The 25,866-nt window shown below is 37.9% G+C and overlaps 2 protein-coding genes across 4 annotated transcripts; one reads left to right on the top strand and one right to left on the bottom strand.

Annotated features, from left to right (window-relative positions):
- Nucleotides 1-1,018: 1,018 nt before the first annotated feature.
- Nucleotides 1,019-13,287, top strand: LOC144017541 (casein kinase II subunit alpha'-like). 2 transcript variants are annotated; one of them, XM_077519220.1, is made up of 13 exons: nt 1,019-1,080; nt 1,658-2,013; nt 3,276-3,387; nt 4,625-4,726; nt 4,867-4,917; nt 5,040-5,099; nt 6,791-6,874; nt 7,439-7,549; nt 7,695-7,793; nt 9,403-9,503; nt 10,819-10,967; nt 11,816-11,906; nt 12,622-13,287. In XM_077519220.1, the coding sequence occupies exons 1-12, from the start codon at nt 1,051-1,053 to the stop codon at nt 11,890-11,892; spliced, it is 1,332 nt and encodes a 443-aa protein (XP_077375346.1). In that variant the 5' UTR covers nt 1,019-1,050; the 3' UTR covers nt 11,893-11,906; nt 12,622-13,287. The 2 variants fall into 2 exon arrangements, with proteins under 2 accessions (XP_077375346.1, XP_077375347.1); XM_077519221.1 differs by having other exon boundaries at nt 1,025-1,191; nt 12,622-13,283.
- Nucleotides 13,166-24,391, bottom strand: kiaa0895l. 2 transcript variants are annotated; one of them, XM_077519218.1, is made up of 7 exons: nt 24,121-24,391; nt 20,900-21,647; nt 20,680-20,823; nt 19,982-20,114; nt 17,185-17,490; nt 16,372-16,469; nt 13,166-14,866 (listed from the first exon to the last, which is right to left on the bottom strand). In XM_077519218.1, the coding sequence occupies exons 2-7, from the start codon at nt 21,626-21,628 to the stop codon at nt 14,705-14,707; spliced, it is 1,572 nt and encodes a 523-aa protein (XP_077375344.1). In that variant the 5' UTR covers nt 21,629-21,647; nt 24,121-24,391; the 3' UTR covers nt 13,166-14,704. The 2 variants fall into 2 exon arrangements, with proteins under 2 accessions (XP_077375344.1, XP_077375345.1); XM_077519219.1 differs by having other exon boundaries at nt 13,166-14,967.
- Nucleotides 24,392-25,866: the final 1,475 nt, after the last annotated feature.

The raw sequence follows: 25,866 nt of genomic DNA on the forward strand, positions 1-25,866 counted from the left end.
ACAAATCATTTCATACTGAAATGACTCAATGGTACTGTACCCCGAGAGCCCCTTTGGATTTGATTCCTTTCTCTGGAACACAACAGTTTTTTTTGTACCTATACTGTAAAATGCCTGTTGAGCCTCAGGTACTGAATTCCAGAGTGTTGTTATTTGATGGCCTTGGACACGTTGGTATTAGACTAACAAGGTTTCTAAAAATAAATAAATAAATAAATCAGTAGTTCTTGATATATGATTTAAAAATTAACAATGTAAAACATAAATTTAAACAACTCGGGAGCACAAAAGCAAACGTGAGTAATGATTGATGTGTTGGCTGTTGCCTTTGCCACCAACGTGCATGTTTTTGGAATATATAGGAAAGCCAGGTACCCGGGAGAAACTCATAAAAGCACTGGGGTGGCATGCCAACTCCACACAGGCGGAAGACGCGTTAAGCCAAGTCCACTATGACATGATGTGGTCGGTAGTTAAGTATGTTATAAATATCTGCCCATAGGGGGCAACACTAGTCTTGCAATCATTCGTTGGCATTGTGACCTTAACCAAAATATAAATTTGGGACATACAGTAGAGCATGTTTTGTGTAAACGCAACTTGATAATCTGTAAATTTAATTATACACACAGTAGTACATCCATCCACCTAAATGCAAATATTTGTGGAAACCTTATGTGAAAATATGAGGTTTACATGCGGACGTCCCACCGGTGGCAACAATTCTTATAAAATAAAATAAAAAATACTATGCCAATACTCCAAATGGTTCAGGAACAGCTTCAAACTTACTTTGGGTGCATATTTTTTAGTTGCCCTAATGATAAAAAGGGATTAATTATACATGATTAAAAAAAAAAAAAAAAAAAAAACAACAACACACACACAAACAATTCAGAGGCGTTCATCCATTGACAATGTTGCACTTATTAGTTATTTAAAAAAAATACTGCAATAAAAACCCAAAATTATGAAATGAAACCGCGCTCATTTAAGCGTTTACTTCCTGTTAAGAGAAAGGAAGTCCAGCCACATATCGCAACCAGTTGAATGAATTCGCCCAATGCTGAGGGTTATCAAGTACGATATTGCTATTTGTGTCTGCTTTTGTCACATCGCCGTGCGGAGGGAAAAGTTCTGTTGTTCACAAGATAACATACATGTCAGCCGGATTCGACACTTCTCGACGAGGTTAGCCAGCTAACTTTAGCTCTGTTGTTGATATCGCTGTCGCACATCCCGAAGGCGTAAATGATCAATTAACTAACTAAATGTCTATCGCTAAGCATTTTTCCTAAATAAAGTCAAATTATCAAGCTAAAAAAAAGCATATCGGTTGACGGTTAATAACATTTATAAACCATAAACACCAAAACAAAAGCCTCCATTTTCGTAATTAAGTTACATTTTGTTTAGATAGAAATGTATCAATTGTGTTGGTGCCCTAATAGATTTTTTTTTTTTGTATTACGTCATATGTCATTTTCAGGAGATAATTGTATTGTCACATGAAATGGAAAAACATTACTGTGAGCACATTAATGCTATTACTTTGTGTGTGTTTTATATCGTAACCTGATAACCTTTAATTGAAAGTAACATTTGATAGACTTATGTCTTTTATCTGCTATTACAGTATCCATTTTCTCTTTTCCAGCTGGCGACTCTTCACATTCTGCCCACCATCCTACTCAGGGCCACCACACATTCTATCATCGTAGCTCTCTCCTTCTGCACATCATCTGTCATAGGTCAGTCTGGCACTTCACAATCAGCCAAAACCAATGATAAAGCCAACAAAGGGGTCTTAAAGCCACTTGTTCTGGAGAGTCAGTGTGCTGCCTTCCAGTACTGGGTCAACCAAAATTCTGCGGAAAGTCTTCACCACCGAGCTGCAAAGCTTGCAATGCCCGGATCCTCACCGGCCAGCAGCAAGGCTCGTGTGTATGCTGATGTCAACACGTGGAAGAACAAAGATTACTGGGATTATGACACACATGTATCAAATTGGAGGTATTTTATTACACTAAATGTTGTTCTTGTTGTTTGATTTACGTCTTAGTCCCTGTTGGTCAGGGGTCTCACCAGCGAGTAAGTCACAGCATATGTTTGGCACAGTTTTTACGCTGGATGCAGGTGAAAAGCAAAAAGTTATTGACACTTTATGGAACCCCCAAGTTCCTATTAAAATGCCCTGAGGGGCTGAGGCTCATACAATTTTGTAAGTGAATAAAAAATGTTTTTTTGTGTAATATCACATTGTTAGGGTTCTCGATTTCAGATGTTGAACAGTCTTCATGCATGACATCTTGCAAGATTAGCCAGCATCTAAAGCAGGGGTGTCAAACTCATTGTGGTTCAGAGGCTATATAATTTAATGTTAAATAAAAATGTAGGACCATATTGCACTTAATTATTGAACTAAATAATTTATAAAGGCCTAGGAATTAAGTTTCACTCTATTTCCTACATGTGCCCATCATAATAGTCAAAACAGGAAAACAAAAAACAAAGCAAAAAAATATATAAAAACGGGGCACAGGGCTGATTTTTTTAGTGTAATATTTATGTGGTTTACTTGTCCCGGAGATTTGGTCAACCTGCCATCAAATCAAAAGTCAGGACTCAGCCTATACACATTTACAGCCTCTCAGGCATTCGGAACTGATAGAACTCTAAAGCCCTTTTCACACTGCACTCGTTTAGTGTGAACACAAAATGACCAGATGCCAGCATACCCATGTTTGCAAGTGCTGTTGTAGCAAGTTAGCAACCTACCAAACGGTGATTTTATTGCTGACTAGAGCACACCTTGACAAAGTGACAGTCTTTCATTTTTGTAAACTGACTTTTCTCATTTAGCGTCCTGCTAAATGTGGTGTGAAAAGGACTTTAACCAAATTTAACTACAATATTTTTTCCATTTTCAAATTCATCCTGATTGAACTCTAAGAATTTGGACTACTCTTGCACATCATCAAAGTTAATAGTGATACCAATTTATTTTTATTTTTTTAATTTGATTTGTTTACACAATACTGCATAGACTTCGTTTTAAACTTGTTTAACTACTGCCTGTACAATTTATAACGGTTATGTAGGTGACAGTCTGACTCAGAATTTTCTCTGTTCTATTTGAAAAAATGTTTTGAATTTTGAAGTATCATAGGTTCGACCAGCATCCCAAAAATTAATCTGTTTTACCTTAATGCGTCCAGATTCTTCTACCAAGCAGATAGTGGAGTTAGAATGATCTTTTTTGTCTTCCCCTCCAGCAATCAAGATAACTATCAGTTGGTGCGCAAATTGGGTCGAGGAAAGTACAGTGAAGTTTTTGAGGCCATTAACGTGAGCAGCAGTGAAAAAGTAGTGGTGAAAATCCTCAAGGTGAGTCTTAACTGTCTTATTTTCTTGAGCCTCTCTTCTCCCGATCCTTTTTGTTCACCATCCATCCAGTGCTTTCTTTATATGATTTTAATATCATATTTTGGCCACATTTACACACAAAATATATGGTTGAGTCTACATTTCTTTGAATCAAATAAATTAAAAAACTCCACAAACATTAAATTCCAAATTAAAATTTGCAGAGATAGTAACTGGTTTTAAATTGTTATCACTTTAGTGTTACACACACATTGACATCAGCAAGGATGAGATGAAAATATTTTCATAATCCATCCAGCCATCCATTTTCTGAACCCCTTGTTCTTCACAAGGGTCACGGGGGGTGCAGGAGCCTATCTCAGCTGACTATGGGCAGCAGGCGGGGTACACCCTGAACGGGTTGCCAGCCAATTGTATTTTCATGATGCTAATTCAATAATTGTAAATATAAATTAAAAAGATTCTGAATTGTCTTAATTAAAGTGCAATAAGTCAGGTCATTCATAAATGTAAGAAAATACTTTTAACTTCACATGAACAGTAATTTTCAAGAAAACAGTAAGATACAAAAGAAGTTTGCCCTTTAAAATTCTTATGGGAAAAGAGTAGGGGTGTGCTCCAAAAATCGATACGGCAATATATCGTTGTGGGCCTCATTACAATACACGTATCGATACGCAGGCGTCAGAATCGATATTGCTTGTTAACTTTAAATAGGTTTGCCTTTGCAGCTTGCATTGTACCTAAAGAATAAAAACCAGCAGCGTCTTTGCAGTTAATTGCCTTCAATTAATGCAAAAATAGCTCACAAGTGATTGGACACTGTGTCTTGCTAAGAAAAATTAAAGCAGAGGAAGAATACCAGCATTTATTTACTTATAAACTTAACATGGCACTTGTCTCAGTGTACCAATTTTCCTATATTTTGTTTAAAAAAAACAAATAAAATGTGTCTTATGTGGGATACATATGTATCGCAATACGAATCGTATCGTGGCCTCTGTATCGTGACACGTATTGTATCGTGAGGTTGGCGGCAATACCTAGCCCTAGAAAAGAGATATTAAAATAATCGATTCATGGTTTTATGATTCAACATCAGGCTCGAAAAGGAAAAATGATTTGATATCGATTTATTCGATTTTTTTTTTTTTTTTTTTCAACCCAGCCCTAGTTTTTGTTGGCTCAGAGCTGATTTGATCAGTCACTGAAAAGACATATCATCTTTTGAACGCAGCCTGTCAAGGGGAAGAAAATCAAACGGGAAATCAAAATTCTTGAAAATCTACGTGGGGGCACAAACATCATTCGACTGGTTGACACAGTTAAAGACCCTGTGGTAAGTTAGTAGTTGTAGGTTAATGATGGAAAATGTTTGCAAATATTGTCTTTGTCTCATCACAAAACCCTGGAATTTGAACTGGGGTGTGTAGACTTTTCATATCCACTGTAAGGCTTGTGTTTGTTTTCTCTTTGCAGTCCAGAACACCAGCACTTGTATTTGAGTGCATTAACAATACAGACTTTAAGGTATGTGCTCTTGGCGTAATAAATACACGTTTTCTTTGGTAATTAATCATTAAGCATACACGGCACCCCTGATACAGATATGTTGCTATCTGATTTGCTGATTTTATGCCTATTTTCCGCAGGAGCTTTACCAGAAGCTGACAGACTACGATATTCGTTACTACATGTATGAGCTTCTCAGGGTAAGATCATCTTGTTGTCCTGACAACATAATGACCAGACTAAATCAAGTATTTGATTGTTGGTGCGTTGTTTTTCATGAGAGTTATTTTACTGCGTAAATCATCACGATTCTTCTTTTTATAGGCAGGAAATGGTTGGTTACTTAAGTATCAAATAATGTATTTTTGTGATATTAAAAAAAAAAAAAAAAAAAAAAAAAAGTAGACCAAGATAAATCACTTCAAATCTATTTCCACCATTAATGTGATCTATAACCTGCTAGCTAGTAGTATCTTAAGTAAAGATGGGCGAAATGGCCAAAAAAAAAAATGGTTTTTTTTCTCTCTCTCTCTTCTCAGTCATTCAGGACTATTATGAATCATAATCATATTTTATGATCTCAATCAATTTTAATCTAATAAACCCAACAAACATTTATTTAACGGTTTAATTTATTCAAAAATTATTCCTGTGCAAAATGTTCAGACAGCAATAATGTATGCTGACACTAAATCAGTTTTAACATAAATTTAATATTCATAGTTTATGCTTAAATGCCACAAATACGTAAATTGTAAGTAAGTTGGTAACATGCCTTGTAAACCGCCCATCCAGCATTCTGCCACTTGTGCAAAATCATAACTTACAAAAACATTTGGATATAACAGAACATAAGAACAACGGCTTCAATAATCCAGAAGGCAAAACTCAACTTCACAATTTAGCAAATTTTTAACAATTCAATTTTTTAAATGACTATTGATCAAATTAATTCAATGTATTGTCCAGCCCTAATCTAGAGGTTTTTTGGGCACCAAAGAAACACCAGCGGCTTCAAATTCCTGCTTGTTGTTAATGCGGCTTTTTAACTGCTGCCCTGAAGATGGTACATTTGCATGACAAAAATGTTCTTAAAGGGGAAGTCAACCTTAAACATTTCTTGACAATAATATATGTCTAAGTCTAAAAATTACATTCTGATTAATATTACATTTGTGGAATATGAGCTATGCAGCAAAATCCCTCCATGTTTATCCAGCTCAACGGCGGCCTTTTTGCCACTTGTTTTCGACTGAAGATGACATCACAGTTGCTCAAGACTCAGGCAATGACCAGTCACAGCTCACCTGTTTTCTGAAGCTGAGCTGTGATTGGTTATTACCTGAGACTTGTCGCCTGAGCAGCTATGATGTCATTTTCACTCGACAGCAAGTGGCAAAACGGTTGGTATTGATAGAAACTGCTGGGTTTTGCTGCTTAACTCATATTCCACTAAGGCAATAATAACCAAAAGACTGTATTTAGACTAGTGGAGCTGCATATAACATATTATTGTCAAGAACATTTTTGGGGGTTGACTTCCCCTTTAAAACGCCTTAATCGGAACAAAAACATTCACAAATGATTAAACAGCACGATAAATGTCTTGAAATGTTCAGATCTTTCTTTCATTTCACAAGGCATTAGTCTATTCCTCACATTCAACAGAAACATGCTTCTTTTCGCCATTATGCATAAAAATTGAATTGCTTAATTATGTGGAACAGCCAATACAAAAGTTAGCAATACATGCTATGCACACATTTGGTGAACTGGCTTTCATGTAGTCTCGACCATTTGCCAATAACGTTGCGATTGAAGAAAGAAGAAATGTCGACATCATAGGTATATTATATTTTATGACTGCATGGATGTGTCCTGTGTGTCCAAGGCTCTGGACTACTCTCACAGTATGGGCATCATGCACAGAGACGTAAAGCCTCACAATGTGATGATCGACCACCAGCTGAGAAAGGTGTGTGTGCGTATTCCTTTACTGCTTGTTGTCATTATAGGCATTGACACTTTCATTCGTTCTGTGGTCAAGAATGCATATCTTAATCTTGCATACTTGAAGTTGTTTTCATTTCAATGCTTTGTGTAGTCACCACTTTCCAATCCTTAAGACTAACAGACAGGAATTCAAGAGTCTATGTACAGGTCCCAGCTTGATGTGGCATGCAGCCTCAACCAACCACATACAGCCAGAACATTCAAGACCACTTCCCTTTCTTGCTTTCAATGAAATGGAATGTTTTGTCAAAATAACTCGCTTTTAATGTGTGACACGGAGGGCTTGTGTTGCAGAACTGAGTGTCTTCACTGCAGCTGACTTTAACAGAATTTATTGTAACAATCCCTTAGGTTGTACGTTCTCGTAAGATAGTTAAGTTGTTGTTGTGGCCCTGTTGTACTAAGCAGCCAGGACATGGAGAAGTTTTCTGTTTTGGGGTCCTTGTGAACTGTTCACTTTTGCTATCAGTTTACGCGTCTGGTTACGTAGTACGTACATTACATTTTTTTTGTGTTTATACCACAGCTGCGCCTTATAGATTGGGGTTTGGCGGAATTTTACCATCCTGGTCAGGAATACAATGTCAGGGTGGCCTCACGCTATTTCAAAGGCCCAGAGCTGCTTGTGGATTACAAGGTACAGTACCTGCTTTTACAGATTCACATTGTACAAAGCCGGTTGTTGTTGTTGTTGTTGTTGTTGTTTTTATCAAATGCTGGCTCAAGTGGTGATGTTTGTGTATTTTCTCCCAACTGATGTGTGGTTTATTCCTATTTCCCAGATGTATGACTATAGTTTGGACATGTGGAGTCTTGGGTGCATGTTGGCAAGCATGATCTTTTTGAAGGAGCCATTTTTTCATGGCCAGGACAATGATCAGGTAACAGAACACAAGTCAAGTAATAAACATTGTTATTATTATTATTAGCCTTTTACCATACTGTCGGAATAATTGTAAATAGAAGTTATCATACATTTGCTTCAATGAAGAATGCTTTGCTCTGCTCCACACTCACATTCACATAGCCGAGCTATACGTTATCTTAACATAATAAGAAGCTCAAGAACCAGAACATCTAACGCAGCAGAATGGTTAGAGCCAGTCTGCTGAGGCTGCCTGTTTTCTGTTGAGAAATGATTGCAAACTTGACCACATGTACTCAGCAATCTTCCACTCACATGCACACACATATAGACAAACAAGTACACTGTGTTCCAACTATGTTTTGCATTTGCATTATTAGGGTTGGAACACCTATGGAACTAGGGGTGTGGAAACCAAATAAAAAGAGGGTTAAGGAGGAGATTTTTTTTCAGAGTGCAGTAGTGAATTGTATCAGTCAGTTCCTCAACAACTCCACTTAGTCGGTGTCTACAAATAATCAGTTCTAGAAAGTGCTCCATTCATAGAATGTGTTATCATCAAGGTTTTTATAGATACTTCATGCAATTAATAATGACTAATTGTAGGTCTTCTCAGCGCCCTTTTATACGAGACATGGTTCACATCAGTCAACGTTTCTTGAGAACAGAAACCTCAAAACTGCTTTTTTTAATATATATATATACAGCAGCAGAACGACTTTGACCAACAGCTCCAATTTCATCACGTTGATTCTAAACTCGAGATTGGATGACTCCAATTGTCTGCTGGATAATTCAATAGCTCGGAGTTTCACATACTTTCCTACTGTGCACTGCAAATGTTTACATGGTTGTCAAGTAGAACATGAAGTTCGTGTCAAATTTTCTGACTGATTTATGCAGAAATTAGGGATAGACCGGGCCAATCAGCGCCGGTATTGGGCATTTTGACAAATATCAGTGTCGGCCTTTTTTCAAAATGTGACAGCCGATAAAAGGTAAAGCTAAAACTATTTTAATCTGAGGGAACTATTTATTCCAATTAAAAAAAAAAAAAAAAAAACTTTATAAGAAATGCTGCTGACCCTGGGAACCTTCTTAACCTTTTGTTTTTGTTTGACATTGAAAATAAGAAACGTGATAGTTTAAGATTTTTTTTATTTTTTATTTTATTTTGGAAAACAACAGCTATGATTTATTTATTTAAGTTCCATTTAGCATTTTAAGATGTACTGATAATGATAACCTTGGGAGATCCCTGAACTTTTTTTTTTTCCCGTTTTAATTTAAAACGATATACAGTAAATTGTCTAAGATAAAAAAAAATAAAAAAAAATCTACATTTTTGAAAAGTTCAATAAACATGCTTTAAGACATTACAACATAGAATAGAAAAAATGAATATTGGCTCCAAATATCAGTTGTTGGCCTCCTTGACTACTAATAACCGGCATCGGTATCGGCCCTGAAAAAACTATATTGGTCTATCTAGCAGAAGTCCATGTAGTAAATTCCAAAGGGTTTACATATTTTTTGCAACTGTAAATGATCATAAGCAGTCTGGAAATGTAGAAGTAGGTGTAAATAAACATCAAAATCTCCAATTCTTTCATCTTGTTTTTCAGTTGGTTCGCATTGCTAAAGTTCTTGGCACTGACGAACTTTTTGGCTACCTGCACAAGTACCACATAGAATTGGACACTCGCTTCAAAGACCTGCTGGGACAGTAAGTGTTGGCATGATTCTCATTCCCATTTGTTCGATTTATTGTCATTGTACACTAAATAAAAATGTAAAGTAAACACAACCCTTTTGTTTTTGTTCCCATTTTTTTGTGAGCTGGAGCGGTGAGTCCTTTGGTCTTTGTGCCCCTGTTTCATTGTTTTGTTTTATATTTTTATTTGTATTCAGCACTTTGGTCGACTGTTGTTTTTTAAGTGCTTTATAATAAAGTTGGATTGGGTTGGACGCGCTTCTACAGAGATTGTGTACAAGGAAGGACCTGGACGATTGTCTCACATTTTCATCCATCCATTTCCTATACACCATTTATGCTTTTGAGTAGGGCTGTGCAATTAATAGAAATTCAATTACAATTTCAATTATTATACTCCACAATTACAAAATCAGCATAATCGTAAAAAAAGATCATTAATACTAATTTTTGAATTGTTTAAAGTTATACATTTTTAAATTTAAATGTATTTAAAATAACTAGTTTAATACATTTTGTTTAATCCAAGAGGAACTTTCATAATTATAGTGTTTCAAAGAATTTTATTTGTCTTATTTTTTGTTTTTTACATCTAAACGTTTTCTTGTTTTGTACCAAAACACAAATAATGTCCTACTACACAGTGTACATGCTGCACTCCAACTTCAAGTTTTTGCCAACATAAATAAACAAACAAACAAATAAATAAATACATATTATAAATATATATTATTATAAATTCTCTTTGGTCGGAAAGGAACTTACATAATTATAGTGTCTTTTATTTTTTTAAATCGGTCTTAATATTTTTAAAATGTGAAAACAGTTTCTCATTTTGTACCAAAACATAAATGATGTCCATACTGCACAGCGCATTTTAAGTTTTTGCCTGCATAAATAAATAAATAAATAAAAGGGCGGAATGGTGGGTAACTGGTTCGCACGTCCGCCTCCCAGTTCTGAGGACTCGAGTCCAGGCTCCGTCCTTCCTGGGTGGAGTTTGCATGTTCTCCCCGTGCCTGCGTGGGTCTTCTCCGGGTACTCCGGTCTCCTCCCACATTCCAAAGACATGCATGGCAGGTTAATTGGGCGCTCCGAATTGTCCCTGCCCAAAGCCAGCTCAGATAGGCTCCAGCACCCCCCGCGACCCTTGTGAGGAATAAGCGGTCAAGGAAATGGATGGATGGATGGATAAATAAATAAATGCATAAAGAAATCTTATAAATTGAAATTATGTTTGGACCAAAAGGAACTTACATAATTAGTTATTTGTTCTGTAGTTCTCCTTCATATTGCCATCATAATGTTAAGCACTTTGTGTGTTCAGGCAAACACGGAAGCGTTTGGAGCAGTTCATCCAGTCTGAGAATCAACATCTGGTGAGCCCTGAGGCTCTTGACCTGCTGGACAAGCTCCTTCGCTATGACCACCAGCAAAGACTAACTGCACTGGAGGCCATGAAGCACCCATATTTCTGTTAGTAGCAACTTCTAGAGGTTAATCAGACAATGTGGTAACATGCAGAACATCTCATTTCAATTCATTAGCGTCCGGACGGGTTTTATAAATTTATGAAATTGTCTGGTTTTCATTGTGCGACGAATGGGAGGCGGAGTGCACCATGTTACCGTAATTGGTAGACCGCACTGCTCCCAAGTTCTTTGAGTAAACAGCCATTTTGCCACTGGCTGTCGACTGAAGATGACATCAATAGAAATCCTGTAGTCACGTGACTTTGTCTGATCAGCCACCATGTACAAAGTGCAACATTGGCTACTATTGATTCTTCTTTTGGTAGCCTGGAGCATGCTGATCTTTTTTTCTTCTTCTCGTTGTGGCAGCTAATCCACAACAGCTGTCAATCATCGTTCAAGTGTGGCGTTTGCCATTTACTCAAAGTGGCAGATGCGTGTTCTATCCTGTCAAAATGGCTGCGCTAACGGCCATTTTGGGATGCGTGACGTAAAATGTCAGGCTATCATTGTTGCTCAGGTCTCAGCTATCGTTGCCCCCTGAGCAACATTGACGTCACCTTCAGTTGTCAGCAAGTGGCAAAATGGCCACCACCTAAAGACGGATAAAAATGGCTGGATTTTGCTTCATAACTCATATTCCACAAATGTAATATTATTAGACTATTGAGATCACATACAACATATTGCTGTCAAGAAATGTTTAAGGTTGACTTCCACTTTTAAGTATCTCGAGGACGGGCCGAGTGTCCTTTTGGAATTGAAAATATGGTCACCCTGTTTGTAGCTATTGTAAATTAATAACGTACAAATCCGTTTCATTATATGTTAACTGTCTCTTTTGTCTCTTAGACCCTGTGATAAAACAATCAAATACAAATTCCAATAGAATCAGGACAAAGGAAATAAGCACCTCCATTGCATCATGATAAACAGCAGACAGGTACGTACACGGCATCACTAATATTAATACAAATACACTTTTGTGCTCTTGTCATAATATTGTGCACCATTTCTACCAGAACTTTGTCACAATTACAACTGCTTCAATATTTACGTATATTTCTTTTGTTTGCATTGGAGCAACAAACACAAAAAAAATATCTGGCGAAATGTAAATGTTATTGTTGCCAAAGTGTTGACTTAAGTATAATTCAGTCATTTTTTATTTTTTTTTGCGTGAAAGTTATAATTAAGATGGCTACAACACACACTGTAAATACACCACAATAGAGCTTCTATGGCTCCTTTCCTTGTGGCCTTTAAGAATAAAATTCAGTTTGACCATCCACATGGGCGGCAAATGGGGATTTTCAATGCAGTCTTTGACATAGTTCCAGATATCTAATCTTCACATAATGCTGAACAATCATATTCTGCTCTTGGCACATTTGTCCACTCTTCAGAGTGGCACAGCTCAGCAGTTTCCAAATTAGATCCCATTGGACAATAGCAACAAAAACAAAAAACTAACAGATTGTCCACGACTTATGGTCTGGACCTCCTTTCCTGCTCCGTGGCCTCTTAGTGCATTGCTTTCATTATCTGTCATAGACTCAACCTGCCAGACGTCTGTTTGAGCAGCACTAATAGTGATACGGTTCTATTTATAATATATTATTTATTGGATAAGTAACGTATTTATCCTGTCCCTCTAGGAAGAATCTCGCCGTTACCTCAACCAGCAGAGTTCTCTGCCTCCATGCCAACAGTCATACATGAGCAAAATGTCAAGACCAAACCTTCATTTCTGCATTCCATCCCTTTTTGAGCAAATGACTGTTCGATGAGGACAGGCTGGAGATTTAGTTCAAACGTTAGCACTGAGTGGTTTAAAAGCTCTTTTCTGCAATAAAGAGAACAATATATTGAAGAAAATAAAACATTTGTATGTAAACATTTTTTATGATAGTCACTTCCTCAAACAGTAGTCTTGTGCCTCTGAGGCTTTATGATGGCACTAGCGTCATCATCGTAAAGCCACCAGTCTTGATATATGCAACACAAGATCTGTGGTAATGTTACAGAAAATGGACGACTTGGACTTATAACTCATTTGTGACTGAGATGTTTTGATTTAACAGAAACTTAACAGGAGGAAATATGACGCTAGCATGCAGCTAGCCGGTCCCTATATGGCATATATACAAACTCAACACATGCTACATAAGTGTTAGCTCAAAAAAAAAAAATCCAGGGATCTTCTGTAGTAGATATTTATTTTGTAATAAATACACAGGACATTTAAGTTCATGTTTTCCATGTTGTTGTTCATGAGACAGTGTGTGATATAGGGTGGGGGTGGGGACAGCACAATCATACGTACAGCAGCCGCCAAAATTAATGGCACCTCGGTTTAGCTGTGTTAAAATCCTTATTTTTTTTTATTAGTTATGATGAGCACTGTAGTTTCAAATTTCAATTGTTGTATGTCGATTATTTGAACCCCCCCCCCCCACACACACACACACACACACAAAAAAAACAAAAAAGTTGACTTGAGACATGAAATCCAAAATGTCATTAACAGTACAAAGCAGCAAGAACACGACTACCTCTCCCAACTTGGGCTACGCATATATATACCTAGAGGTACATGAACACATTGCAGGGGGGTACATGGAAACATTTCATAATTTATTTTCCAGATTAATAATCTTGTGGCACAGCCACATCAAAATCACAACAGTCGAGTGTCAACACAAGTGTCTGATTAAAGCTCTGACGACTGATGAAGAGAAAATAAAACCTCTATAGTGGGTCTGAATATTATTCGTGTTAACTGTTACATTCCTGATATATAAGATTTAAATCGCCGTTTAAGAGACTTTTTCAAAGGAGCGAAAGCTTTTTTTGTAACTTGTAGTAAAGGCAGTTTTTTTTCTTCGTTTTGATTCACATTTTTTTTAATTAATATTTATTGTCAAGGTAACATTTATTTTTATAATAATAAATAATAAATGTTTTAAAAGAAGTTAACACAATGAAAAGATTTTCATTTATTAATCAGAACATGTATGAATGATGGGAATACTCATGGTACCCGTTCTTTGTGATAGTGGTTCTGAAGATGGATGGATGGATGTCAGCAATCCTTTCATCTACAGTTTTCCTAGATGTCGAACTTGGAGGTTTTATCGCTGCGTAGCGAGAATCACATCACAGTATCGTGTTGATAAGAACACCAAAAACAATGTTAAGGCAAACATTCTCAAATTAACAATGAATATCCTCCCTGAGGCCACTGGCACTTGATGGTCTCTCAGGATTTTAAATCATGTCCTTTTTTTAAGATTATAAAAATGATCAAAGGCAAAATAAATAAATAAAATCATTACAATATATTTAAAAAAAAAAGAATGTTTAAAGCTAATGTCTGTAACATTCCATGAGTCCACGAAAACAAATGCAGCAGTGTCATTGGTTTCAATGATAATTAATGCAACATTGCTCTGATATTAGTTATGTTGCATATTGAGGTGAAATCATAGTGAGAGGAAGTGGAGGTGAGTGAGGGAGCTTACTTAGCTGTGCGTAAAAGCCTTACATACATGCAATGGGCAAACGTGAATGTACAGTAGAGGTGCTAGTGTGGATGTCCCTTTTGTTTCTATCATTCAAGTTTAAAAAAAAAAATGCTCAGGGCATTGCTAATACTGACTCATTTCAGTACCATTCTGGCCACCGCACGACAGCAGCGTCCGTCCGGCGGCTTCTCCGGCTTCAGATGGTGCGAGGAGTTCATGGAAGCAGTTGCTGCAACTTTGAATCGTCCACTTTGTTCACCGCGACTATGTGATCCAGATGTTGAAGGTAGCGGTCCGTGTCTCGCATGAAATGCGGGATTCTGGCGCAGTCCATCACTGCCAAGTGTCGCAGCTTCTCCACATCTTCATAGGACACCTACACCCAACAAAAAACGTACTTGAACGAGCACTGCTGTTTGTTGCATTTATGTTCTTTTGCTCCTCTCTTCTCCTTTGCTTTGCGTCTGACCTCCGCCACTGGTGAATAAAGATATATCAGCGTATCAAGGTTGAGGAATTTTACTTTGAAGGTTTCCTGGCGCAACTTTTTTTTTCTTCAACATATTACACCAGGAAGCAGTGACAGCATTAACCAGCCTAAAACTGTCGGTCAGGTGATTTTTCATTTACTCATTCTCTCTCGTTCTGTTCCTGTTCACATAGCATAACTTCGATCCACAACAGCCAGTCCTTCAATTTTGTGTACAGTGTTCCCTCGTTTATCACGGGTGTTACCTTCCAAAAACTAACCGCGATAATGGAAATCTGGCTGAATTAAAAAAAAAAAAAAAAAAGTTAATTATACATATTTTTTAATTATATATGTTTTTTTTATATTATTTTTTACTTTATTATAAATACTTTTTCATTCATCATATGTTCTTTTTTCCATCTACAGGACTGTCTCAGAAAATTAGAATATTGTGATAAAGTCATTTATTTTCTGTCATGCAATTAAAAAATCAAAATGTCATACATTCTGGATTCATTACAAATCAACTGAAATATTGCAAGTTATTTTAATATTGCTGATTATGGCTTACAGCTTAAAAGAAAATTCAAATATCCTATCTCAAGATATTAGAATATCATGAAAAAGTACACTAGTAGGCTATTCAACTAATCACTTGAATCGTCTAACACGAAACACCTGGAAATGTTTCCAAGTGAATCCAGAAGTATGACATTTTTGTTATATATATATATATATATTTATATATATTACTTATACAGCACAGTATATAGATTTTTTTCATTTATTAATATTTGTATTTGTTTTTTTTTTGTTTTAGTTTGATTTTTAGTTTATTATGAATGCTTTTTAATTCATCATTTCCGGGGGGGTTTTCTCAATTACCGTCATTTTTTTTTCCATTAAAAGTATGTTTTTGTTTTTTTTTAAATTACTTATACAGCATAGTATGTATATATATATATATATATATATATATATATATATATATATATATATATATATATATATATATATATATATATTTTCGATCTCCGGAATGCAATGGCGTGGAGCAACGGGACAAACGCCGTTGGAAAGGTCTCGTCGAGACGAATCCGGTCGGAAGTAGCGTTCGAGAGAGACTGCCGTGCAAAGACCAAAAAATTAAACTAACCAAAAAGCATACTGTAAAACAAAAAACAAAAACAAAAAAAAATCTGCGCAAGATGAACCCATGATAAACGAGGGAACACTATTATTGTCCCCACCCCACTTTTAAAAATTTTTTTTTTACTTGTTTAGTAACTGGCCCTGTCCCATACTGTTTCATGCCTGTGTGTGTAAGAACAAGAGAGATTTAAAAGAGAAAAGGTGATAATATCAAATAAAATGAGAAAGCGGTGATGCATAGAGGTGCAGACGCAAACCTTTCCTAAGGAAGTCAACATCTTGAAGTCAATGTTCCTTCGATGTCGAAGTATCCGCAGGATCCCGTCTAAATAAACCTGGTCTTTACTGAAGCAGCCTGCAAAAGGAACACGCATAAACAAACAAACAAGGCCTTAGAATGGTTACAAATTAATTAATGATGGTCGAACTTGAATTGTGCTGAATAAATAAGCAAGAAAACCAAAATTTAAGATATCTAAAGATAGTTACTATGCGTTATCCACTACAGCCAGTACAGTAGTAGGAAGTACAACGTCACTTAATTTCCGTCAGTCAGTAGGCCTTCTAAAAATGTAAAATTTTCCTTATTGATTCATACAGTGTCAGAGTTCAGTGCTTGTTTGCATTATTGTTGTAATCTGATTTATCGGTATGACGATCTGATTTAAGATTATAGCACATTTGTTTGGTAGGGTTTCGTCAAGTTATCATATTGAAAGCTTTAAATAGTGCAAGTCAACAACTTCAATTAAAATAAAGTATCTTTCATATTAATTCATGGTTCACTTGCCTTTATTTTAGCATAAACCTAACCTATATGACCAAAAACATTTTTAATATGTTATATGCTGTGTTATCTGCAATACAGAATAATTTACTGCTTTTGTTTATTTATTGGTCTTGGCAAAAACGATTACATATTAAAATCACAATTGCAATATTCAGGAAAGAAAAAAAAATGATAATCTATTTTTCAAAATCGTTCAGCACTAGTGAACCCAATACAATGTTAAAAAAATAAAATACAAATAAAAAAAGGAAACTGTGTGTATGTGAGTGCGTGCATTCACCAGGTTGCGAAGTGTCCGTCTGCCCTCTCTTGGCACGCAGGCAGTATTCCCAACGGACGTCTGGATGCTCAACAAAGCGTGCGACGTGACTGAAGAGCTGGCTGAAGCTCATGCTGCCGGCATAGAAAACCGTATAGTACAGAAGAGCCGCGCGCCACAGGTACGGCTGCTTCCGCAGCAACACGCTGTGCAGGCTGGCCAGTCCCTCCTCAGTGGGGTTGGCCGGCTTGAGGCCAAACTGCTTTCTGCCCTCCGCCGTGGCCCACGGCTGAAGACTGTTGTTGACTCCTCGCAGATAATGTGTGCCTGATGAGGAACAAACACTGTTGTTTGAACACCACTTGGTGGAAGATTAATTTATCTTATCTTGGCAAGGACTAGAATGTTGTAATTGCCAAGAATATACATTATTCCACTGCAGTACTGTAGGGGGCGAAAATGTACATTACAACATGGTTCAAGATTGCCAAATAACCAAAAGAATTCAGGGTTCCCACAGAAACTTGCTAAATCTGTTGTAAAAAAGAAAGTATATTTCTATTGCTTTTTAGCAATGAGCATTAGAATATAGCTAAGTTACATCATTATTCAAAAATCTGTTTAAAAAAACTGTGGCCCTGGTTGTCTCTTATACTCTGCTGCCACCTGCTGGCCGTTTTTGTAATAACTACCATTGTTTCAACCGTTCACTTCAGTTCAGAGGCTGCATCAAAGCCTTCTGTATGCTCTAGTATAAACAAACAAAAAAAAAAAAAAAAAATATGTCTTTGGGAAACCTGTAATATTTCAAATAGAACATATTTATACGATTTTGGGAGCAAATGAGTTAAACAACATCTGAAACTTAAAGGGACACTTGACTCGTTGAACAATTTTCAGCAGTGAAAAGTTCATATTTTGTCCAGAATGAATTTGATAACTTATTTTTCATGTACAATTCATGCCTTTAAAAAGTAATGTTTGTACTTGCTGTCGACTGATGATGACATCACCTGTGCTGAGGAAGTTGCTAACGGCCAATCATGGTCCACCTGTTTTCTGGGTTTGATCAGTAAACTGCGCAATGATTGGTCGTTAGCTACTTCCTTTTAACTTTTTAACTTTCCTTTTACTTCCTTTAACCATCTGGATTTGTCAAGAATGTCTAACCAGGGTAAACAACACTTTGGAGCAGGAGTGTATTTCAGAAAGCAGGCTTAGTGAGAAACCTGGGTTAAAGAAACCCTGACAAGTGGGAAACTCGTTTCAGAACTGAAATTGAATATTTGTCGCGAGAATGTTATCAGACCGCACATATCTGGCATTTCCGCAGTTACCTTTTTGAGCGGTACAGTTTCACATCACAGTCCATCATCTACATGCATAACTTAATCCGTCCTTACATTTGCAACATTACCAGACGTAGTCATATGCGCTCACATCGGCGGAGTATTGCGCTCCATTTTTTTCTTATACCCGTTTGAATAATGTTTTAAAATTTCATCGAGGTGTTTTATAGTTCATCTTAAATCAACTCAACTCAACTTTATTTATAAAGCTCTTGAAGAACAGGCATTGCTGTATACAAAGTACTGTACATAAACATAAATATCGGCTGTGCAGTAAATAAGGTAACAAAACAAGAACAAAACAAAGCATTTTTGAAGTGCGAATACATGTTTTGTTTTGTTTTTACAAGTAAATAAATTTTATATCAGTAAATTAATAAGAAGTAGGCGAGTGAATAAAGAGATAAATAAATACATAAATAAGTAGACTAAGCATCAAACTCATACACACCACAAAACAAGTATGCTTCTCCCTCACAAGATTGCACTGGGGCGGCGTGGCTCAGTGGTATGGTGGTTGGCTCCCAAACCAGAGGTTGTGGGTTCGATCCCAGGCCATTGTGATCACGTCGAAGTATCCTTGAGCAAGATACTGAACCCCCAATTGCTCCTGATGCTGTGTCATCAGTAGGTGAATGGGTAGTCAAAATATAAAGCGCTTTGAGTGCCTTAAAGGTGGAAAAGCGCTATATAAATGAAGTGCCATTTGCCATTTTAAATTAAATGAATTAATGAGCCATCATTCAACAGGTTTCCCCTGTAATATTGTGATTGAAAAGGACTATACATTTAAATTTACGCATTGGCTGGTGCAGCAATATTCTCCCAAGCCGCCTTCCTCTATGGGGAGCCGCTGCGGTGTTGCACTCTTTTTTTTTTAAATAAAGACATGTTCAAATTCGACATATGATCGCATTAAGATTTTCGATTGAGAGGGGCAAAAAAAATAAAAAAACGCGGAAGCAGAGGGTGGCACCGCACTTGGCTTCCCCGTTGCAATGGTGACTCGACGAATGAGGTGGTCTTTTAACTGTGGGAGTAAGTCCAGGTGAGACTACTCAGCGTTGATATAACTCACTGGAATCAGCTGGACTGGAACCGAAAACTCAGTTTCCTATCGGAGGGGCTGTCAACTCGTTGTTCAGGTTTAATCTCACAGTTTGTTGAACCTCCTTTGTGAAATACACCCCAGGTCTACAAAAACAAACCAGATGCCAACAAAGCCACTCCCTGCCACTTCTTGGTTTATGTGTCCTTTCATCCTTGCTCTATTAAATAAAACTAGCATCTTTGGTAGTGTTGTTAACAGTCACATAAGACATTACTGTCACTTTACAGGGACTTAAAAAGGCAGTCTAGTGGTGATAAGACAAGAATTACACAATCCGACCACAAATATAAGGAGAGGAAATAAAATGGAAGTGATGGAAACCTGACACCCAGTCAGTCGTGAGCTTGTGCAAGCTGACCTATTTCATGTCTCAGCATCCCCTCCAGCCAGTGCTGACGGGCTCCGGCCAGGTTGATGGTCAGAGTGGGACGACAGCTCTCCACCATCATGACTGCCTGAGAAAGCAGCTCGTCGGAAAGGCGTACCACAACCTAAAGATATACATTACAATCATCAATATGATCATCTCTTCCAAGACTGCAAGCAAAGACATCACTTTCAGACATGCGGAAGCAAAAGCTGCAATGCTGCATGGGAAAACTCACGCTAAAAAACAGACAATATAAGCAGAATTATTTTACATTGTTTTCCAGATGACAAGGAGCCTGTTAATCAAGGAATCGGTCACCCTAAACATTGTCAATATTGACTCGGTTCACAAGCGTATTACGTTCCCCTTCGTCTGACCATTAGCGTGGATTTTAAACACAGAAGGGCCAAAACATGCCTTATAAAATGAAACTGCACTAAAAAAATAAATAAATAAATTTAAAAAAAGTAGCCACCAGAGGGTGCTAGAACTGCACAAATGGAAATCAACCTGACGTTTTGAACAGATGTTTTGCTTTTAATATTGTGACATCACGACGACGATATATTGTGGCAGTTTTAATATCGCAATATCACAATAGTGCCGTTATCGTCACATCCCTAGTTTCAAGGGCAGCTGATCCTTTACTGGAAAAAAGTTTTGGGGTTGTGACTTCTTACACTTACCTCACCCACACAGCCTTCCTTTTGCAAATATTTCCGCACAGTGGCCAACACCTGACTCTTCGGAAGCACAGTTCCACCTGTGACCTCCTCAAAAGTCTCATAGGAGCCAAACTTCTGCAGGACGCACTCCATGATTCCAATAGCCTGCAGTCACACGGTAAACACCATCATTTGTACCGTCACGACTGATAACTATCATTCATTCCTTTTTGTGATGTACCTGCTGGAGAAAGAGGCTAGAGCCCTCGCTGTACTTGTCCAGCACGGGCCTCGGCTCCGGCTGAGCATATTCAAACTGGGGCTCGTACTTGTAGTCAGACTGGAAGAACTTTTGCTTCTCCTGCTCGAGGTTCAGAGGCCTGAGAGCGACAAGCAGACACGGCTTGGGGGACGGCGACAATGTGCTGTTGGCCACGCCCTTCGCGATGTGCGGTAGCGAGGTGGCGGGTCGCATTTGCCCCTTTTTAGCGCGCAGTCCCAGAGATTGGTTGACTGAGCACGTGCTCCCACTGCGGCGCATCCAACCACCGTCGCCCAGGCTGAGGCTAGTCAGGCTGCGAACGGGCGGCGACGGGCCGGCCTGCCCAGTGCGCCAGGGTGGTTGCAAAAACTGCCTGTCCGCCATCTGCTCCTGAGACCGTCGCAGGCGCTGATGTGTCATATCCAGACTGACGGGGCGACGGAGAGGAGGCTTGGGCGTGGTACCCGCTTTCGACACAACTGTGCTCCCACCCACCTGGTCAGCGTCGTTCGGGACCAGGAAGCCGTTTGCCGGGGCCTTCGCTTGCTTGGAAACATTGCGCCTTCCAGCCTGAGGTCTCAGCCTCGTTTTGGTGCCGCCGCTGGCTTTGACGGCTTTGGGCTTGTCCAGTTCCAACAAGTCCCGGCTGCCCTCAGCGTGGTCACCCTCGACATGATCCATGAAAACTTCGCCTAAGTCCAACACCATCACCACAGCTTCAATCGGGCTAGGCAAGACACAGCAGAGAGATTTGTGCTGACAATTTACATGTGAAAGTGCAAAACTTTTTGATGAGAGGATGAAGTCGGTGTCAGTATGTGCCGCCCATATTTTCTGAACCCATCCCATCTGTCCCCGACACATCTCTAATATTAGTGATAGACCGATATGGTTTTTTCAAGGCCGATACCGATACAGATTATTTGTAGTCAAGTCGGCCGATAACCGATATTTCAAGCCGATATTCATTTGCAGTAAAATGGGGAGGGGGGTGAATTCTTTCAAACTATATATAATTTCTCACTGAGTAACAAATTCATGTGAATGTAGCTCATTTGGGGTTTTTGTTAGGGTTCGTAAAAACGTTTCAAAAAGATTTTCGCGGTGAAAAATTGTGTGAATATGTTCCAAATGTGTTTACGACAAATAAAAACTGACTGCGAACATCTTACAAATCCTGATGAAAACCCCAAATTCGCTACGTTCGCAAGTATCCCCTGCTCAGTGAGCTTTATCGGCCTTCAGATTCAAAAAATGGCCGATGCCGATATTTGTCAAAATGCCAAATATCGGCGCCGATAATCGGCCGGGGCCGATTATCGGTCTATCCCTAAATTCTCTATTGTCATGAAAACAAATTAATTCCTATTTAACATGCCATTATGTTTCTGTGATGCCCTGAACGCTCTTTCAGATCAACAACAATTTATCGGAATCAGCCATCTTTTTTTGTTTACATTTTCCTCCAGAATCCCAGAGGGATAAATCCAAATGTCCCACCTTCCTCGAATGCAACATAAGACTTGAATAATGAATACAGTATGATTATGTCCTACATGACAGTATTTTAGCCTGCTTGCTAAGCAAATTCTTCTAATGCTACAAACAAACCCAATCCTTAGTTTCAGCTCAGAATTTGCGCTGTTTTGCAGTTTGCACATAACTTTTTCAAACTTTCACACTACAATATAAAGAGCATCTGTGTGTTACGCATCATAAAGCGATTGATGCAATATATGTTCAATCCAACTTTTGAAATATGTTTAGTAAGCAAGTAAGCAAGTGATAGACTTTTCACCTATCTGACCGGCTACATCATACTGTTTTGTCCATATCAATATTTTAACTATTATTTATGTTGTTGGGTATAAGCACAAATGCATTACCTGATTCATAATTCGCATTTTTCAATCATCGTGTTCAAACTTCTTCTGTTTTATGAAAGCTATACTTAACAAAAATATTAATGCAATCAATTTGTTTGTGCCCACTTTTCATAAGCTAACTGACCTCTAAGATTTAATATTGTTTTCCAAGTACACACATGGACTATTTCTTCCATATATTCATAATATAAAACAAGATGCTGATGAGACAGCATGATTATTGCACGTGTGTGCCTTCAGCTGTCCACAATAAAAGGTCACATGAAATTGTGCATTTTCCTGTATTGGGAGGTACCAGTCGGTAGCTTATGTGACCACCATTGGCCTCACGCAGTGCAACAAGACATCTCCTTTTCATCAGGTTGTGCTATTCATCTACCACTTCATTTTTATTTTTGTGTCCAATAGGCTTACTGGCAAAAACATGTTTTACTACATTTTTGTGTTCAGTGTTGTCAGAGGGAGCAAAAGGTCTCACATACAGTACTGTACTTGAATATAGCTGGCCGAAACCTCCAATGTCGCAATTTGGTGAATTCATTATTTTAGTGACATATATACAAAAACAGACTGGCATGTACTAGTGCAAATCTTCTCTTTAGGTAATGGTACAAATTAATAAGTCTGTGAAATGTGGTTAACTCCAAAAGTAAAAAAAAAAAAAAATGTAAAAAAAATTACGGGCAATTGTACACAATACCTATGTTGATAACTGTTGAAATAAAAAACAACAACCCTGCACACACGATATTTTTGCTGCATGTTGCTTTTTTTAATAGCTAGGGCCATGTAGGGAATATCTAGCTTCTCCGAATCAGTTGTCAACTTGTCTTCAACTCCCTGGTTGACGTTTCTCCTCCTGCTGCCCCCATTTATTTCCACCAGATTTCCAAGTCCCCAACATCTCATTCAATCAATTCATGTCTCAAAATCGAGTTTCCTTTACCTCTTTCTATTTAGGCTACTTCTTTTGACCAAGCTCATCAATCATGGTGATTGTAAAACTAATGAGTATAACGTGCACATATCTGTTTACAAATGTGGGGAGTAAAAGTAAAAAGTCGTCTGATAACACTTAAGTACAGATACATGAAAAATCTTTGCACAGGAACGAATTTGTACATCTAATCGTTACTTCCAACCACTGCTGCAGAGTAAAATCTCCACAGAAACCAAAATCTGAGACATCTCAATAATATTACATATACACATTTTACTGATTCAAAGAAAACACAATTTTGAATCGAATTTCCAATACAAGCACATGGAATAAACAGATCATACTGATTCTCGAGCTACTACAAATGAACTCACCATCAACATTTCCTCCACAAACTACTACGGACCAAAGCGCTGCGGAATGTTTTCCATTCTTTCCCGCGGTTCACCCGTATATGACGGCCTCAGCTCCTCAGCGCCACAAAGCTGACTGGTTCTGGGGCAGAAGCAAGGCGAATAACGGTCCGGTGTGTCAAGCGGGCCTGAGGCGCCTGCCTGGACCGGCCAGGAAGCGGCTGCGGTGTTGGAACATATAACGTCACACGCCACTGCGTGATGACGTTACCCCGGAAGTAACACCACTGTATTCCGGTTCAAATGTCGACAAAATATCCGGCCCGTCTCATTTTTTATTTTTATATATATATATATTTTTTTTTTGTATAATTTTAAACAAGTTATACAACGAACTTGAGAACAATTCACACACACACGTCATTAATACAAGAAAAAAACAAAAAACAAATACGCAAATAAGCCAGGGGGTTACTTAAATAAAAACATTAAAGAAAGAGCATAAAGCCACAGTTCTCATTGCTTTCCTGTTTGTCGAGTTCAATATTGTATTAATGTACTGTTTGGTTTCCAATTCAAAAACTGAAAACAAAGGTCTTGAATGACTAACTTTAGATTTGTGTATATGAAATTTAGCCAAAATAATTATCAAGTTAATCAATAAAACATTTTTGTTCCGTTCATTATCATCATTACAGAATCCAAACAGTACATTTTTCCAGAAAAGACAGAAAGTAGATCCGGCCCGTCTCATATATTATATCACTTGAAATTGTTGTCCTTTTTAGACAAAATTGTGCATCTTCAGATGTGCTTTCACTCTTATTTGCAGTGTTTGTAAATGTTAAAAAGATGACTGTATGTTAATAAATTAGTTCAAAAATACCAAATAAGTCTGGAGTACACCCATTAATGCAATTGTTCTCTTGCTATCATTAATGCAATTATAATTTACACGCATGAGCGTAATTATTAATACTTACTTTCGTCAAAATGTTGCTATAAATAAATTGATACACTTTTGTTTGCAATGGCGCTACAGTGTATACCGATCGACTTATTGTTAGTACCCATTATACAGTGAATCCACAAATGAGATGAAAACTGGGGGAAAAAAAAAAAAAAAGAATAGGTCGGCTTTAGCGCAGCCTAAACTCTAGCCCAAAAGGGGGGGGGGGGATTATGCGCATTGTGTGCGTGTGTTCGCGCGTGCGTGTGTGTGCGTGTGTGTGGGTGTGCGTATGTGCGTGTGTGCGCTAGGGTGACGTACGTCCCATGCCGCTAGCGCGTGCATGCACAGCGTTTGAAACTCAATTTATGCGTCCCACAAATTGAGCCCGTGTCCTGCAAAATCAATGCTTGCTATAATTAAAAACTTGGTCATATATCGCCCCTAGCCCGAGGTAAACAAAAAGAATATTTTTGACAGTTTGGCTTGGCACATCTCAGCTCTGTCAGTGTCAATTACACTAGGTTTGGTCATGTGACATTCACAAGGTGGGCTGTGATTGGTTACCTGAGCCCTTGTGATGTCATTTTCAGTCGACAGCAAGTTGCAAAATGTGTTTTTAAAGGTACTAATTGCACATGAAAAACAATGAAAATATCAAATTTATTATAGACAAAATGTTCATGTTTGACTGCCAAAAATGGCTAAATAAGTAAAGTATCCCTTTAATGAGGCGACTGCCACTTTTGTGTTGTGCCCACACCTTTGACTCTCCCATTTTTCTCTTGATGGCCACATGGGAGGTAAAGCACCTTCAC

The sequence above is a fragment of the Festucalex cinctus genome, chromosome 4 (assembly GCF_051991245.1).
Source record: "Festucalex cinctus isolate MCC-2025b chromosome 4, RoL_Fcin_1.0, whole genome shotgun sequence".
Classification (NCBI taxonomy): Eukaryota; Metazoa; Chordata; class Actinopteri; order Syngnathiformes; family Syngnathidae; genus Festucalex; species Festucalex cinctus.

Bases quoted from the DNA above. Each gene is read 5' to 3' on its own strand.
- LOC144017541 (XM_077519220.1), top strand. From the start codon at position 1,051: ATGAATTCGCCCAATGCTGAGGGTTATCAA. The intron at 1,081-1,657 runs GTACGATATTGC...TCTCTTTTCCAG, and splicing joins CCAATGCTGAGGGTTATCAA to CTGGCGACTCTTCACATTCT. The intron at 4,727-4,866 runs GTAAGTTAGTAG...TTCTCTTTGCAG, and splicing joins ACACAGTTAAAGACCCTGTG to TCCAGAACACCAGCACTTGT.
- kiaa0895l (XM_077519218.1), bottom strand. From the start codon at position 21,628: ATGGTGTTGGACTTAGGCGAAGTTTTCATGGATCATGTCGAGGGTGAC. The intron at 20,115-20,679 runs GTAAGTGTAAGA...GTATATCTTTAG, and splicing joins AGGAAGGCTGTGTGGGTGAG to GTTGTGGTACGCCTTTCCGA. The intron at 17,491-19,981 runs GTCAGCTTGCAC...GTTCCTCATCAG, and splicing joins GATGCTGAGACATGAAATAG to GCACACATTATCTGCGAGGA.